General features: G+C 43.1%; 1 protein-coding gene across 2 annotated transcripts in view; it reads left to right on the forward strand.

The window, feature by feature from the left end:
• Positions 1–5,502: 5,502 nt before the first annotated feature.
• mta1 (metastasis associated 1) overlaps positions 5,503–18,161 on the forward strand; it is a 37,547-nt gene continuing 24,888 nt past the window's right edge. For both annotated transcript variants that reach the window (XM_068721513.1, XM_068721514.1), the window contains exons 1-3: positions 5,503–5,638; positions 14,920–14,987; positions 17,305–17,398. In XM_068721513.1, the coding sequence (XP_068577614.1) occupies positions 5,611–5,638; positions 14,920–14,987; positions 17,305–17,398 (190 nt within the window). In that variant the 5' untranslated portion in view covers positions 5,503–5,610. The remainder of the gene's footprint in view (positions 5,639–14,919; positions 14,988–17,304; positions 17,399–18,161) is intronic.

The following is an 18,161-nucleotide window of genomic DNA, read 5'->3' on the forward strand; positions in this document are numbered from 1 at the left end:
TACACATGAGGGGAGTGGGGGAGCAGGTGGAGACAATCGGGAATCAGGGAAGACAATCAGACTGGTGACACATGAGGAAGGGCAAGGAACCTGAAACGAGAGGAGAGTTAATTTCCAAAATAAAACAGGAAGTCACAAAACAAACGTGGAGACAGGACAAAAACCCAACTTGACATACAGGTGTGACAAATGCTAATAATATAATGATATAATAATAATGATAATGCTATTTAACAACCTGGAAAAACGAAGAGATATTTATCCTGCTTTCAGAGAGGTGCTGTTAGACTTTTTAGTTCGCTGAATAAAGATGAATCTAATTTAGCAAAACATTAGATCTAACAATTAGATACCAATAATGTACTTATTGTGAAATAAATGTCTCAAAACACTAGTAGTAAACAGCCCATACTTTCATTAAACAGCCTTCAAGCTAATTACTGTGCACTTATTTACACCCGTCCGTCCGGCATTGTTCAAACTGACATGACAACTGGAAGTGTAAACAAAAAGTGTACTCAGTTAATCCGCTATAACTGCCTGAAGGTGTGTCACGTTATAGGCTCTAATCAAGTTTGTGGAGGCCCCAGAGAGAGCAGGTTTCCATCCCAAGTAGGAAACAAGGTGACATTTCTAATTAGACCACTAGAGTGAAATCAGCAGCGTTTGTTTGGCAGCACTCAGACTCACTCGTGATTTAAAACCCTCCAAAAGCCTCCAAAAAGCCTCCAAAATCATAATTTTAGAGCCCTCTTTAGTGTGTCCTTGACTTTAACAATATATACCTGGCTCCTCCTGTGTGTCAGCTGAATACCATAAAGCATACAATTATTTACTCATGATTCATTTCAACGATAACACATTTTACATTTCAAATCGATACATTGCAGCATCTAGTTGCATCTTGACTTATTTGTTATATAACATAGCACCTCTATCTCCAATACTGATCATTCAGTGATCTAATAGGTTGTGTTTGAATATATTTGTACATGCAAGTTCATGCATGTGTGTATTTTCGGCGGTCAGACATGACATATATGTATCACTAGTTGCTGAATCTTCGTCTTGACATCAGCTGGTGCAGCTCCGATTGTCTCGCCCAATAAAACAACAAACACTTGCTGGAAACGAAATTCAAGACGTGACTTTCTGGTGCCATTTGCCATTCCTGTGATTCCGGTTTCATGCCTCAGTGTTGTGTGGGTTTCCCCCCTACATGGCACAGTCCTCTCACCGAATGCCAGGGCCTCTCCTCTCTCTGAAGATGGAGACACATTTGGCGTTCCACCAGCTGTTTCACAAAATATGTGCAGCTCTCTCTCGTCTGGCTGCTCCTTGCATTTTGGCACATGATCCTGCGGTGGAGGGTGGACACTTGGCGACGGGATTCCCTTGCAAGGTGGGGCCAGGCCCGTATGTGGACTGCCACATATTCAACCGCCTGCATCCATATCTGACACAGTCTTTTCGTCTCAGCGCGTCTTCCGCTTTTCATTCTTGTGAAGGTCGCAGTATCAATAACCTGCAATTGCAGTGTGGTTAATCCCTTTGGATTAGGGCCAAGGTTTCTTGTGAGGCCTTCAAAGTGTGACTGGGTGTTTCCAGACAAGCCATGGCTGCAGTACCAGATGACAGACGGAGAGATGACCTCCAAAAGCAACATGTAGAGCAGCTTTCTCTGGCAGGGAGACAATAATGAGGACACGGTGACAACGTTTGATTTATGTTATCCTCGAGGTCTACAGTCAATAATTGGATGCTACTCACTGGCATTGTCCCAGAATTCATGATAACTCACTGAAGTGTCCTCCTCCCTCCCACTACATCACTGCTCTGTTGGGGAGCAACTCAGGACAATGGACAAGGCCATGTGAGTGATGACCCCTGCTGGTGGGATGAGGTAAGTGCAACTTAAAGCATCTTGTTTTTCCATTTAGGCATCCGGCGCATAGAAATGTTGATGGTTCCTTACTGATTTTGGAGCTCAAATGTGTGTTTTTCATGAGTTACAGATTATGGATAGCACCACATCCATCTACGCAAGGCCTTACAGCAGCAACTTCTTTGTCTCAACTGCCCATTTTGACATAAGCAAAACAATAGCTCCCCCTGTAGTCTGATGTTGATAGATGCAAGCTGCATGTCCTGCGAAAGCTTCTATTCAGTTACTGATATTTTTAGCTGTGAAATCTGTTTGACAGATCCCCTGCAGCTGAGATTCCCAATTAAAAAGAGTTGTCGCTGCCTTGTGTCAAAGCCTTCAGAGCAGTGAAAAACATGGCTAGTCGCTAACGACGTCTGCAACAGAGAGCTGTCACGTTCTAGACTTCTATAGAATCAAGACAGACAACCAAAAATGTTATAGACTTCAGCTCGTGTGAGTGTTTTCTTTAAACTGCAACGATGCCTGTTCAGTTGGAGGTGCAGATCTCACCATAGCGTTTACCTTCAGCGTGAGTCAGAGCTTGTCGTTGCCAAACAAAGACAGTATGAAAGATAACTGTGACTAACCTGGCTGACAATGACTCTGTGGGGAGCGCTGTCACAGGTGTTGTTCCGTAATAAAAAGTGATCCGGTGTTTATTCCACTGTTAACACAGAAATACACTGATGTATAGTTAGTGTGTTGAGGAGAGAGCACTCTAACAATAGTCCCTTTATTGCTCTACCTCCCATAGTGTCTCTGGATCCAAGCACAACCCCCAGTGAGAGAACAAACGAGGAAGCACAATCAAAGATATGGAATGGTTTCTGCCAGGAAACGGGCCTAATTGATTTCCTCTTTGTCTCTCCTGTGCATGTATCTTTAACATGGAGGAGTGGAGGACTGACAGAGGATGAGGGAGAAAGTAGGAGAAAGACAGAGAGGCCATCAGAGGTCATCCTCCGGGACTGCAGAAGCTCTGCGTCTCGATCCATCTCCACAGTCTGAGATTCATCAGGGAGAACACCTGCAATGTATGCTGTTCTGCATGCATGCTCGCCTGCCTGTGTTCCTGACTGCAGCAAACATCTGGCAGAGGAGCAAATGGATTCAAAAAAGAACATCTGCACAGCAGCAAGCAGCCAAGTAAACAAACACTCCTGATGAAAGTAGTCACAGTTCCCAAACACAAGGCTACATTGTTGACCGCTTTTCATTAATCCCATATTAAGTATTGGCACTGTTGTCCTCACAGTTTATTAAGGAACATTGCAACTGCTTCGAAGACAGCTCACTTGTGTCGTTGTATGGCAACACACACACTGTGCAGGGATTCACTCTGATATACTGCAATACATTTTTATTGCTCCAAAAGAAAAGTCAATTAGCAAGGTATGCATATGAAATAAAGTGTAAAACAGGGAGCAATTTTCTAAACAGCATGTAGCAATATTCAGACAGATAATGGATGTGTTCATGCAGATATACACCGTATGTTGCACATAGCAATGAGCAGCATACTGTAAATTGGGAAATAAATATATATTATATGCATAAATACCCATCGGGTAATTATGCTCTTTCATTTCTTCAACACAACATAGTTAGTTTTGTTCCCTCTCTGCACATTGACATTGAAAAATATCCTTAAATTCATTATATTTTCTCTCTATTCTTTCTTTCTTCATAAGAGAGCCCCGAGACAACAATACAGGATCCCTCCTATGCAGCACAGTTCCAACATTAAGACTGCACACTTGAGCAGGAGTGCGTACTGTAAGTACACGCCATTGGCTCACGGCGGTCATGTGACTGCAGACTGTAGTCCCCTGTGTTAGGAAACAGTAATTGAGGCTTCCATATGGTATAGATCAGATGTAGCCTTCACCACAGCATTCCTCCAGCACAGAGGCTCCACGCTTGTGTCCACAATGAAAACTGAGCTAATCAAACAACTATCTCCAAAAGACGATATAATATATTCTCTCTCTTGTCTTACTGCATCTCAGTTATAAGACAGCTTTTACTGAAAACAAAAGCTTCTTGTGGGGGGGTGGGGGGGGGGTTTAAACAAATATTTGTTTGTATTATTATATACTGCAATATAATCTTATAATATCTGAGGAGAGTGTGTTGGTCTTTGCAGTACAAAAAAAAATCTAATGTTTCTATGTCAGATTTTGCCAAACTACAAAATCCTTCCTACTTCATACATTTAACAAAGTAGGTGGTTATATTAGGCTTGATAGTCCTACACCTGCTTGTGATGCTGCCAGAATCATGTGCATCCCATAATATCATATCATCAGTCACTGTGCTGCCCTCATTGCAATCTGAGTACATAATGTAGTGCAACTATTTACTTTACAGTTATAAAAGATGAGCTAGAATATGTGTGAATATGAGTTATAGAACACTGTTTTAATATATAAAACCTGCATTGTTGTGTGCAAAGTTTCCCAGCTTGATTCGTTATACCACACCGGTGCATGTGGACAACATGACTTTATTTTACAGGAAAATGCACAAAATAACAAGAAATTGATTTGACCTCATCAATGAGCAAATTTAAAGACTCTTGTCATGAGAAAAAAAAAAAATTAAGAGTAATCGTACCAATGTCACATGAATACCCCAAATTAAATTGTACACAGCTTAAAAACAAATGGGTCTGCTATGAAATACAAAATACCCTGACATAAGACAGCTCACATACATTTTGTACCGACTATAAACAAACAAAAGTGTGTGCCCCCGAAACAATTAGGCCAGGCATTATCTGTAAAGTAATCATTTATTTATATAGTCGTTGTTTCGGTGGTTGGTGATAAACCTGTGAGTTTAGTAACCCCTCTTGCATTAATTAAATATAAGTAAGCCTATTCCGCTCAACCCCATGGGGCCATCTCCCCTGGTGGGTCCTGGACCTCCTGAGCTAAAGGGTTTGGGGTCATAGTATTTGGTTTGAGTGTGGGACAGGGATGCTTAGTTATACACCAAGTTACAGGTAAGTATTTTATTTTTTAATATCTAACATCTCTGGGGCGTGTTTGTTTTATTAGCAAAATCTTCAGGTGTACAACCAGCTTCCACCTTTTTACATCGTATAGGTCGAACCAGGGTTCAGGGTTATTTGCTTCAGTTTTAAGCCAGTTCCTGTGCTCCATCATGGCAGTAAAGTAAAACCGTTTCCATTTAACATCCACGGGAAAACTGAGATTATTCTTTTCCTCCCATCTATCACCTAAACTAGCAGCTACACGAGTAGCATACTAATTAATTACGCAGGTAACGTTAACTAAGTAACTAACGTGAAGTGAACGGGGATATAGAAAGATAAGTCCGTGACGTCACGTGTGGGACTACAACAAAGCCCGTGGCGGAGCTTCATTTTGAAACATACTAGTAGTTTACGGTTGAAACAGTAAACTAGTAATGCAATTAGTTATTTGTGACACTACTTTCCCCCCTTACCTAATACTGCCGCCGAACTTCGGGGTTTAGAAAAAAATAAAATAAGGTGTACTGTCTCTTTAAGGTCCCTCGGCTAGTCTGTTTCGTATTGATCAATCCACCATTTTCCAACACACAGCGGCGGCAGTGCTAACACAGCTCCGGCAGCGCGAGAGAGAAGAGAGAGCCACCCCTCTACCTGGAGAGGAAGCCAGGGACCGGGGGCAGTCATGGCAGCGAACATGTACCGGGTTGGAGGTAAGGTGGTGGAGGAGGTGGTGGGGAGGACATTTTAAAATGTTTTTATGGCGGATTCGTCCGCCGCGGGTCTTTGGTATTTACAGAGCGTGGTCCGTCTTTCCTTCCCTTCTTTTATTTCCCTAAAGCTAAAGAGCCTTGTGCTTCACAGATGATGATGATGGTGGTGAAGAGGAGGATGGTGATGAAGAGTACTGGTTCGCTCACTGCTGGGTTCCCCCCCTCGTTTCTTTTGTGTTTTGGTTGTAACTTAACGATGATTCCCAAACTACTACTTCGATATGCTGATGCATCTGAAGTGATGCATTGTGTTTCTATATATTTAAGGTAGCAGGGTGAACGTATTGTAAAAGTTTTTGCGTGCCATTCAACTATTGACCTGGATACTCTTTCACAACAAGCAACGTTATTAGTAACCCACTAGCCTGCAGGAACACAGGGAAATGTGCAGGGAAGCAGCAAGTAGATGCTTTTATAGAGAAAGAGGAAGATAAAAAAGTTTAAGATGGGATAATAAAAAAATGAATTAGATGCATTTCAAATCTTTAAACAGGGTTTTTTTTTTTTTTTTTTTTTTTTTTTTTTTTTGTGCACAGTTAATACCTCATTAAGATTCCTGTTTTCCCTTCCCACTCATTTTCTTCTTCTGTTGCTCTGATTCATATGCTGTAGGTACTGAGTGAAAATAGTTACTGCAGCCACACCATAGTTCTTTGAGAAAGGACTAAACAGCAGAAAAGAAACTATAACCATGGGACCATCAGATGCTTTACACACTAGAAAAAAGAAAAACACAAGTGTTGCAGAATTTTGACTGAACGTTACGTTGTATTAGACTACTAGTAAAATGTTCTATTAAAAATTCACTTTCAAAAATTGTCCCAAAATCATATAAAGGTGTGCCATGAGAGGTGTCCACTGTAGTAGATGAAGGTGTAACTATTAATAGGATAGGTCTGATGTTCTCCTTGTTCATAGTTGGGTAGCCAAATCGTATACTTCTTTTAACTGTATGCACACATGTGCACGTCAGAAGGAGATGGAGGTAAAGCGAGCCTGATTTCATTCTCCAGATGTATTTACATGCGATCACCGACCATTATCTCGTGAATCAGGAATGCTCTGACTTCTCTTGGCATGTATCAAAAATAGCTCATAGTGAACGTCATAGCCCTCGTATTTAGTCAAATTAAACGAGGCCTATACCTGCATGAGAACAGGATTATCTCCTGAGCCAGGCAGAAATTTAACACTTCATCAGCCAAATGTTGCTGAATTTGGTACATCTCTTCACTCTGAGACGATAACTGAACTTATATATGTTATCTGTAGAAAACAAATTTTCTTGCAAAACAGTACAAATTTGTGATTGATGCGATTTCCCCGTCTGTCGGCCGTCTTCGTAGCTTTACGGTGGTGTGTTTTGGTCCCCGTACTGAAGTAACTATTTACATTAATACCGTAAACAACTATCAACCTATTGCCAAGTTGTCTGGTCGTTCCCAAATCCTAGAATCACAGGTCGGCTGACGACTTTGTGGCCTCCTGGAGGCAGCAGTCAGGTTTTAGGTCTGGTCATAGCAAAACAACTCCTGCAACTGTTGATGACGTTTGTGAACTCGCTTCACTCTGCACTCTTTGTAGTTCTGTCCGAGGCTTTTTAGCGTGTTGATCACAAGTTCACACTGTTGATATTGATGAAGGGATCCCTCAAGGATCGATATTAGGCCCACTGCTACTGACTCTGTAGACGCATAATAATCATTTTCTAACTCGACGTTGTAATGCACATTTTTGTGGGCACCTTTCTGCTGGAATGAGCTGCAGCACAGCTTGAAGTTGGAGACACTCATTCCTCTGAGATGCTTTACTAGCTCATATTTCTAATAACATGTTTTAATTAGTGTGTATGTGTTTGAGCGTGATGTTGGAGAAAAGTGATCTTGTTCTGAGTTAGAGCTCTTGAATAAATTAAGATTAACTAACTGATACCGCATACCATGTTGTTCTTTTAGATCATATTAACCTGCAAGTTATTGTCCGTTCTCGGTAGACAAAATACAAACATTATGAATATGCCTAATTGTGTAATAACCCAAACTAATCTGAAACTACAAAGAATTCAAATCACATTACTGAATAAACAAACCATTATGTTGTTTTTTCCACACTCACAATAATAATGTAGATCGAAAATGAGCCGAATTTAGGCCAAAAATAAGTCTCATAATTGACTTGCTGTTCTCTTGAGACGAGTTCAACTCAACATCAGAACAAAGCAGGGCCCTTGGAAAGATGGCCGCCACTTTGTAAGACAATGCAGGATCATCTTGGAAAAGCAATGACTTCCCTTCTTGTGATTGAACTGTGAACAAAAGCTGGCTCCGCTCCGTAGGCCCCAATGTCTTTGTTTTCATCCTGCAGGCCACACGCCGCTCTTCCTGCGCCGGCAGCGCTACTGCAGGAAAGTGTTGGTGACTAAGTATAGGCTATGTTCTAAGTCTTATTGAAATGGTGCGAAGGGAAGAGAGGCTAGAACAAAGATAATGTGCACTAGACCACAGAAGTGGTAAAAAGCTCCAAACAAGTGTCGTGAAAAAACGTGTTCACACAAAAATTACTCTCTTCAAGTCTGTGTTAAAACAATAGTAATGTGCCCGTATGAACATTTAAAAACTGCTTTAATCGGTCCTCCTGTTCATACTAGCCATTAAAAGATCCTTTAATGTACTTCCAGTGTAAGTGATGGGGGAGAGTGGACATATTTGATTGGCTAACGCGGTGCCTTGCTGGATGACGGGACGTTGTGACAAAAGTTAAGCCAGGTTTAACTATTTTTGCCAGACAACCATGTGGTTTTTGTGTGTTTTTTCTTGCTTTAGCTCTGTACGTTGCATCGCCGGACTGCTCCTATACAAATGACTGAGGGGGGTGTCTTGTGTCTCTCTGACCGCAGCCTTAGTTAGACGAATCAAGTGGGTATCTTCCACAGTAACGGACCCACCTCAGTGTTTCCTCAGTTTTTCTGGGATGATAACACAATGAGGGAAGTACTAAAAAGACTAACTTTAGAAGATGCACACTAGGACTGCTAAAGCCTGATATTAGCTTCAGATAAACCTCATGTATTTTTGCACAGGACAAGGACTGTTTGTTTTAATAGAGAATCTTGATAGCCGGTATAAACAGAAGGAATGATCACAGCAAGCAAAGCCTGTTTCATACGAGCACCCGGCTATTGTTTTAAGACAATCTTGATTTGTGAAGCCATCCTTTTTGAATAAATACTGTAACTGCAGCTGTTGGAGTGTGACAACTCTTGCACAGAATGTGCTGAATGTGTTCACCAACTTAAAAAGTGACAAACTTTGTCGTGCATGCTCACATTGCTTTTGGCCGTTGGGCCGGTGAGGACTTTCTCCGTACTGCCAGTTATGATTCAGACCCCGCTTAAAGGTGTTGTAATGTTTACTGATATACAAACTGACTAACTTACAAACTCTGACAGTGCCCACACTTTGTTTGGCTGGTGGCTGGTGTTAATTTTTCCCACGCTGGCAGTCGCCTCGCTCTCTCTCTCTTGCAGGTCTGGTGGGTGGACTCGCAGAGTTAAGTTTTTAAAGACTTGCCATCCTGCCAAATTCAGGATGATCATTTAGCCAGATGCATGACAAGTGTCCCCATCGCCTCATTACTGCACATACACCCATCACAATTAATGGCATTCGCTGCAGGCTATCTGGCCTCGTGGCGTCTTCGCGGCGCCTCGGATATTTAGATTTCAAGAAGTAGTTCCCGCCCTAAAATAGTTGTTGGAGGGAGAGGTTTTGTGTAAAAACCTACGGACATTCGCTGAACAATCCCATTTTGAATTAGAGCAAGACAGATGCATGATGGGAGTGAAGTAGCAGTCGCTGTTTAAGAGATAGAAAAAAATAATCCCTCTCTGCTTTAAACATCACTAATTAACTCCGACATTTATGATAAAGGCATATTTTCTGTTTTGCATGAAATGGGGTCCAATGTGGATTATTTTCAAGGCCAGTGCAGAGTTGCAGAATGTTCAGTGAAAGACGTTTATCTGAAATCTGAAAGCAAGAATGACGAGTGGGACTCGGTGAGATGGATGGGTTGACCGTATTAGAGTGCTATCAAACGTGTTTAAAAGCTAGCTGTCATTACCAGAAACCCCATCCTTCCCACGACGGTCTGAGTCTTGACTTTTAGAAGTGTTGCATCTGAGATGTTTGGTTTCTTTTGTTAAGTTTTTTTGTATTGATAAAAAAAACAACCTCAGCTCTGATATTGGCACCCAGACCATGCTGCACCTTTCTAGTACTTTGTGAGTTGGCCCGACTCTCCCAGCGATGCCTCCAGTTTGTGCCCATGCCTGCTTGAACTGGTGCACCCATTAGGTTTGGCTGTTTGCTTCCTGTGTGTTGCGTAGCAGCGAGGGGGGGGGGGGTATTGCTTAAGTCTTGATTCTCAACATCGGGCGATCACCAAATGTTGAGAGGTGACGTGGTTGATGCCGTTATCAGAGCTTCATTTCTCTGTTGCGAAACCTTACAGGGTTCCTGACCTATGTGCAATCGGGTGCGGTTAAAAAAAGTTGAAATTTCAAATGTGACAATCTGACTTGTCAGTCAATCATGACTTGCTAACTTGTTAAGCAACTGACTAACAGTCTTTGCAAAACTTTAGTTGTATCTTCAGACATTTTACACGTGTTGGAATAGACAAAACGGTGTAATACTTCTTCCATTTAAGATGCCAAACCATACAGAGATGTTTTTACGGCCTTCACTGTCCGTCATGCATCTCGCACATGTGGTACTTTTGTTTTCTCTAATAGGTACAGGTGACATACTGGAATTCTGCCGGGCAGGTTTTTGGAAAGCACCCTCTATAACGTCCCAAATGAACAATTAAGCCCGATAACCTCGTGAGAAACTGACCGATTATAGAAACTGGATCTGTTTTAACATATAAGTGCGTAGTTTGGATGGCGATCCATAAGTAGGGTGCACTGTGCCAAAGTCTCTTTTGTGTGTGTGTGTGTGTGTGTGTGTGTGTGTGTGTGTGTGTGTGTGTGTGTGTGTGTGTGTGTGTGTGTGTGTGTGTGTGTGTGTGTGTGTGTGTGGTCGTATGTTTAGTCCTCCACCTTCAATGTAAACCAACATTCCTTTTTTATTCGTCTTATCGTCTCAGGCGTTTGATCCTAATTTAACTTTGTTACTAACTCATTCGCCCACTCTACATTTCTGCTCGGCTTTGTACTTCTCTCGGCCCATCAGTTATCTCATGTTTTCCCCCCCTCTCTCTCGTCACTGCGTCTGTCTGTCTGTCTGTCTGTCTGTCTCTCTCTCTCTCTCTCTCTCTCTCTCTCTCTCTCTCTCTCTCTCTCTCTCTCTCTCTCTCTCTCTCTCTCTCTCTCTCTCTCTCTCTGGCCTGGTTTGAGTCTGCCCAGCAGACTCTCTCTTTTGGGGCTCGGTAACGTGCCTCGATTGGCTTGCGCACAATTCGACTGCACCGCGACGTCACAAGGCGCCGGTGCTCGCGGATTGGCTGCCAGACCGGGAGCGGGGGATGGAGAGTGGGTAGTGGGGGGGTTATATACGCGGATTGAGGCGGCAGGAGGGCTGATGGGAAAATGGAGAGACTGAGTGACGCTGCTCAGTGCCTACAGGCTCTCTCTCTCTCTCTCTCTGTTGCTCTCATTTTGAGTTCCTCTCCAGCTCGCTCTCCACCAGGCTCCAGCTCCTCACATGGTGGAAACTCCAAACACTCCAAACAGCCCACTCTTGACTGTCACTTAACCGTATTTGTGTTTTTCTTGCCGTAGGCGGCAAGGAGGGGACGCAGCTTGAACTCCGTCTTTTGGTAACTTTAAGTCTGAGCCAGGAAAAAAGGAAGTCGGCGAGCTGCACCCAGTATCCCCACCTTCACAGTGGCGCCAAAATGCACCGGGAAGACGGGCTCTCGTCACGTAAAAACAAAACTCACTGTGTGGCGGAGGGGAATCACACCCAACCCCACAGCAAAAGTGAATGTTTGACATGTGGTTCTGCTTCAGTTTGAAATGGTCATGACGCATTCTGGCTCTGGATTAATTGGTCCCTCAGAGCGGGCGAGCGTTGAAGGCCGCAAAAAAAGAAAGAGAAAAAAAACATTTTCTCTCTCTGCGGTTTGTCATGAGACCCGTCCCTGCATTTGAGCGTGAAACTACTTTTTGATCAGGGTTCTCTTCGACACTCTTACTTTACCTTGCATGTGACCAGGATGTGTTTTCTCTCTTAGCAGGCATACTTCCCTTTATTACCAGCGTGTCCAGTTACGATACGTACATTCACATTAGAGCTGAAACCATGAGGTGATTAGTCAACTAGTTGATTGACAGAGAATTAACTATTTTTATATGATGTATTGTTTGATTAATTTAGCAAGCTAAAAGGCCAAACTTACTGGTTACAGCTTCTAAAATGAGATGATTTGTGTCTTTTTTTCTTTTCTTTTTTTTTTCCCGGTTTCACATCTTTGTTAATTTAAGGTTGTTCACATTGATCTCTGCCAACTTACCGCAGCCATTTTCTGAGTTTGACTCAAGGAAATTTCAAGACTTCTCCCAGATTAATCTAAAATGAATTGACATGTAAGTCGTAAAGTCGGAGTTACTCTCAGGGCGTCTCGACTTTATCTACCAGCTTTTTTCTCAGTCATCCCAGTTTATTCTTTTGATCTGTGAAATAGAAGAAAATATTGCTGAATGTGACGTCTACAAATTGCAATTTTTGTTGCAAGAACACTAAAAGATCCTCTTGTTTCCTTGGATTAGAGCAGCCTAACCTCACATCTGAAAAGCGAGAAGCATCCTGTGCTTGTAATTCTTGCTTGAAAATATATATTTGATCATCAACGGTTCCTTTTCTCACTCTCTTTTCCCAGTCCTCGGTTTCACAGCCGGATTCTGATCATCATCACAGCCAGTCAGAAGCCGGTTTCTCTGACCTCTGGCCTCCGGGGCCGCCTGCCTCTCCCCTTGCGTGTTTTTAGAAAGCGATGGCACAATATCTTCATTTTGCGTCTCGTTGGCTCTATTTGATATTCACCAGCGGGACGAAGATGTCCCGGTGGCAGCGGAGTCTGGTAACAAGCTGTTTGGGGGTGAAGGGTGGACGCAGAGTGACGTTCCTCGTCTCGTAGCGATGTCGAGCAGTCGGCGAGGATGCAGTTGCCAGGAGATTGTGTTATTGAAATTACACTCGACATGCTTTCTGCTGCTGCTTTTTAGTTAACCCTTGAGAGGAAGTGTTACACTCTTCTATCTTTATTCAAAGGATCACGTTAGGAAGTATTTTATTGAATTCACTTCAGTGTCCCTGCTTTTAGCTACGGTAATTGGAGATAAATTACATTTGCAAATTGGTGTGAATCTGTTGTGTTCAGTGGTGTATGTGTGGGTGGAGAGAGGAATGCCAATAGGGAGAGTGGAGCCAAAGGTTTCTCCAGTCAAAGGTGTGAACCCAGAATCAGTGGCTGCTTTGCATTGTGGTCTGTTAGAGATGCATGTGGGTGGAGGGATATGAGATCAGCCAACATGTTTAATGTGATCATGTTTGAATGTGAAACTAATTCTTAAGTCTTTTTAAATTGTCAGGAAGTGATAACAAAAATGCCCATGAGTCTCCCAGAGCGACTTGTTTGCTTGTTTTGTCTGACTAACCGTCAAGAAAATCAGTCCTGTAGTCGAGAGAAACTCCTGAGATGAGTCTGAGCAGTACTGCGTTCGAGTCAAGACCGAGTAGAGATGCGAAGGGAAAGTAGATGGTTGTTAAGAGACGGCTGTGGCTCGGCGGGTAGAGCGGGTCGTCCTTTAACCACGAGGTTCGATCCCCGGCTCTTACTGTCTAAGACGCTGATCTTCAATTTTGTTAACACTGCTTTGGATGGGTTAAATACAGGGTCAAAGGGTTTGGACCGTTGGGTGGACAAAACCAGAAGATGTCCCCTTTGGCTCTGGGAAATTATAATATATATTTATTTTACCATTTACACAAGACACTGTACTTGACATTGATACCAGCCTTGAGTACTACATCCAAGAATATTCACTAGAAAATCAAGCAAGTTCTTACAGTTGAGAATCTGTAACACGTATAGTGTGTGTGTCTGTTCACTGTGTTCTTACTCAACCAAAGTACAAGTCTATATTCTACCAAAAAGATGTGGTCCACAATACAAGATACGCTGCAGATAGTTGTTTCTACAGTGTTCAGGTGTTTGTAGGTGGATTCTTTGCTCCAACTCTGGCTAAGTGGATGCAAGTTAGATCTGCACGTCGGTGAAAACATGATGACTGTGTCAGTTTTCGACACAGGAGGTGCGGGGAATAAAAGCAGTTCGATGTGTATCGCGGTATCGCTAGTGGAATTTCGGGGCGATCTCTGTCCTCCTCCGTCAAGAAAACGGGGGGGCCCTGGGGGAGGCGTGGGGGATGGGGTATGGGCGGGTGAGGTTCAGGGTGAAGGGAGGATAGTTCCAGCTCCAGGCAGCCAACCAAGTGTGGGGTATAATCTGACAGCACTCAGCCAAGACACATGCAGGGCTAAGACCAGGCACCCTACCAAGACCGGGGCCTGTGGGGACATCCTGGTGAGAGCTAAGCCTCCAACGGGCCTGGAGCGGTGCCAGGACACACACACACACACACACACACACACACACACACACACACACACACACACACACACACACACACACACACACACACACACACACACACACACACACACACACACACACACACACACACACACACACACACTTGAATGCATAGTCAAGTCACACATGCGTGGTAAAGCTTGTGCAGTCTCTCATACGCACCCGCACAAAATGCAGGCACACCATGAATGCAAACGGCGGTAATAAGGCAAAGAAAGAACGAGGAGGTACAAGGCTGCAGTCTGAATGGAAAGCTCCAAGCAGAGCCCGATTTATTGTGTGTCGGTGCGTCAACGTCTCTTTCAGTCAGACCTCCCAACTTCAACTGGATCTCCTGTGTATGAAATGAACCTGATTGAGTTAAAGCAACATTTGGGGGGGATGTCTGTGTTGACTTATTAAGCTGTCATAGTGCGGTCCAACTGGAAGTCACCCTGAGCGTTTGGATGACCTCGAAATGCTGACTGACGTTTCTCTTTGCTCTTTTCTTTTCTCTTTTCCCCTCTCCCTCCTTCTTCTTCTCCTCCTCCCTCCTTCTCCTTCGTGCTGTTCCTCTGCAGATTACGTTTATTTTGAGAACTCGTCCAGTAACCCACTGCTGATCAGGAGGATAGAGGAGTTGAACAAGGTGAGTTACTTGAACGCAGCACAGATCTAACGGCCGTACATCACGTCTGTCTCAACCGTACCACTGATTTGTTAGATTGACAGGATACTGACTTAAGTTAGTGATCTTATATATTTGAAATGCCTTTACATGATGTTAACTGCATCCCTAAAGCATAACAAAATTACATTTGTCTTGTAGTGTTAAAGAAATCTTTCATTTTCTGTATTGATACGTCGGCGCAAGTATGCTGATGATGTTGCCCTGGATGCTGTCTGCTAGGTCCCAGCCTGCCATGTTGTTCATTGTTCAGTCAAAGGAGCAGAAAAAGAGGCCCGTCTCTGTGGACTAGTTACAGGTGCCCGCTGTCTCCGCCCTGTGCCGGATAATACGGAGGCTGTTTAGTGTGATTGACGCAGAGCTCGGAGTGAGCCCTCTATTCTGCCTGTCACTGTCAGTCGCTCTGCTCCTCTGGGATCTCTGAGTTTCTCTTCCATAAGGTCTCGAGATGCACGTTTAGAAAGCGTAGAACAGTTTAGAGGAAAGTCTTAACGACTGCCAGCTGCTCAAAACTATGGAAAAGCAATGAACTGAAGGCCAGTAGTCTGATCTGTACGTTGCTGATGTACACTTAAATGTCTTTAACTTTAAGATGTCTTATAAATTATAAAATAAGGGTTGATTTTTCTGAGCTTTCAAATGATCTGCGTTTTATTTTGTCTTTCCTCCTGTTACTGATCGTTAATGTAAATGACAACTGGTTCTCACTTGACATAACTGATTAAATAAAGGTAAATGGTAATTAATAAAGGCATCAACCGATCACGTTGTGTGAAACGTTATGTATGAAACACGGCTCCGTAGTCCGAAACAAGATGGCGAAATGTATTAGTCCTCCCAGCCTTGATAAAGGAAGTGCACACCAGATTCACTCCTTCCCTTCCTCCTTTCACAATAAAAGCCCAAGGCGCTTCATATTCGCAGGTGAATATTTAGCATTTTCTCGTGTACTCGTGACGCCCCCAGTTCCTCTCCTGTCGTCTTCTCTTATGTTCTCCTTTAATTGGGCAGAAGGGTTACAGTTTTAACTTGCACATATACATATTCATGAATTTATAATGTCAATGCTAAATGGGAATCACACTCTTAATTGTGCTTTACTTTGTGATTTTACTGAAATGTCAAAGAATCACCAAAAAGACATTGACTTACTAAATCCAATCCACCGATGTACTGTAGTGATTTGAAACGATTTACATTTTTGTAAAGTTTTGCTTTGTGCTGCTTATTATACATTTCATGATCATAGACCTGCTTTTTCTTTTCACACCTTTTACTCCCGTCATAGTGCTGACTATAATATATATCTATACACCTTCGTCGCTTCTTTATTTGTTATCCTTCATTGTGTTCTGCTTCATTCTTTGTCTGTAGTGAGGTTTGCAGTTTTAACTTTCATGCACAAAGAGAATATTTCTTCATTTGACTTTTGTAAAAATGTCAATCCGACACTCAACAAAAGAGCAAAATCGAAACAAAAAAAATAATTTTAAACGTCCTTCATTTATTTAGAAATTAAGTTTGCTGTCATACAATAAAATCCTAAATGAGGATATTATGTTTTGCTCGTTCCTGCACCATTTGTCAAACATAGAAATGTGGAAATTGGATTTTTAATTATTCGCTGATTTGGAAAAGTAGAAAAACTGCAGTGCTACAGAAATCCGGCATGTTGGCTGTGTTTCTCTTCATCCAGCCTCCTCTCTGGTAGGAGTCACGAGAGAGATCCTAATCCAATATGCTCGACCTATAACAAGATCTAAATATGATAACGCTTTACAGAACCACAGTTAGTCAATACTCTCTTATTCAGTCTTTTATGTGCATGGAGTAACAAAAAAAAAGAAGCTACAAATCATCTTCTTAATGAGCTTTATTGCTTTTATTCTAATAAAAAAAAAAAAAGCAATTATTTTACCCCGTTTTCGTTTGATTAAAAATAGTCAATCAGCTCCTAATTAAACACGTGATATCCACATATGAATGTAGCATCACGAGGAATAAATGAATGTTAGTGCTGCACAGACACCGTCCTGATAACTGCAACACTCTGTGATTTTGGAGACTTGCTGTTGTCTCACACTGTGTTTTCAGCCATAGTTAAGAACTAGCCTCATCTATGGGGTTTTTCGTGTGTGTGTGTGTGTGTGTGTGTGTGTGTGTGTGTGTGTGTGTGTGTGTGTGTGTGTGTGTGTGTGTGTGTGTGTGTGTGTGTGTGTGTGTGTGTGCGCGCGCACCACTTGTTGCCGTGGTAACGTCGATTGTCTCTGGTTCGCAGACAGCCAATGGGAACGTGGAGGCCAAAGTGGTGTGTTTTTACCGGCGCAGGGACATCTCCGGCACACTCATCGCCCTGGCAGACAAACACGCAAGTGAGTGACCGACCGTAACCCAGCCAGTCTAGAAAAACACGCAAAACCGGAGGGGGGTTTAAAAAACGTCTCTTTTCGGGCGGCCCTCCTTCAGTGATTTTCCACACTGCAAAGTTGCGGTGCCTTCTAGTCAAGAAGGTTAACCTGAACCGGAAAGTACAACTCTTATTTGGGGATTTGGTGGGACTGTACGGCCTGTTTGCACATTGGGGGGGGGGGGGGGCACAAAATTGAGGGGTTTTTTTGTGCACGGTTACTGAGCTGAAAGAATCAGTCCAGACTGCAGCAGCCCCTCCTCTGACAGGCCTGATTGCAGACGGTGTTCGATCTGGTGTGTGTGTGTGTGTGTGTGTGTGTGTGTGTGTGTGTGTGTGTGTGTGTGTGTGTGTGTGTGTGTGTGTGTGTGTGTGTGTGTGTGTGTGTGTGTGTGTGTGTGTGTGTGTGTGTGTGTGTGTTCTTAAGCGTGGGTGTGTAGCGCGTGCTTGAATGTGGTGCCGTTCTCCAGAGCTCGGAGCACATACTGCAGTATCTGGAGCAGCAGGCACACTTGGACCGGGCTCCTCTACCTCAAGCAGCCTTTTAATGTTACGAGCACCAGGATGTTTTTCAGAGCGAGACACGATTGATTTAAGAAATAAACAATGACGGGGGGGGGTAATACACAAGTCCAGAAGGATGGAGATGGTGAGTTTAAGATGGTTAGTGGTAAATGAGAGCGTGTTAGAAGTCACAGGTGACAAAAGTGAACCTCTTAAAGGCCAGA

Source organism: Cebidichthys violaceus, unplaced genomic scaffold, assembly GCF_023349555.1.
Source record: "Cebidichthys violaceus isolate CVI_PGR_0920_01 unplaced genomic scaffold, fCebVio1.0.p SCAF_28, whole genome shotgun sequence".
NCBI classification, from domain to species: Eukaryota; Metazoa; Chordata; class Actinopteri; order Perciformes; family Stichaeidae; genus Cebidichthys; species Cebidichthys violaceus.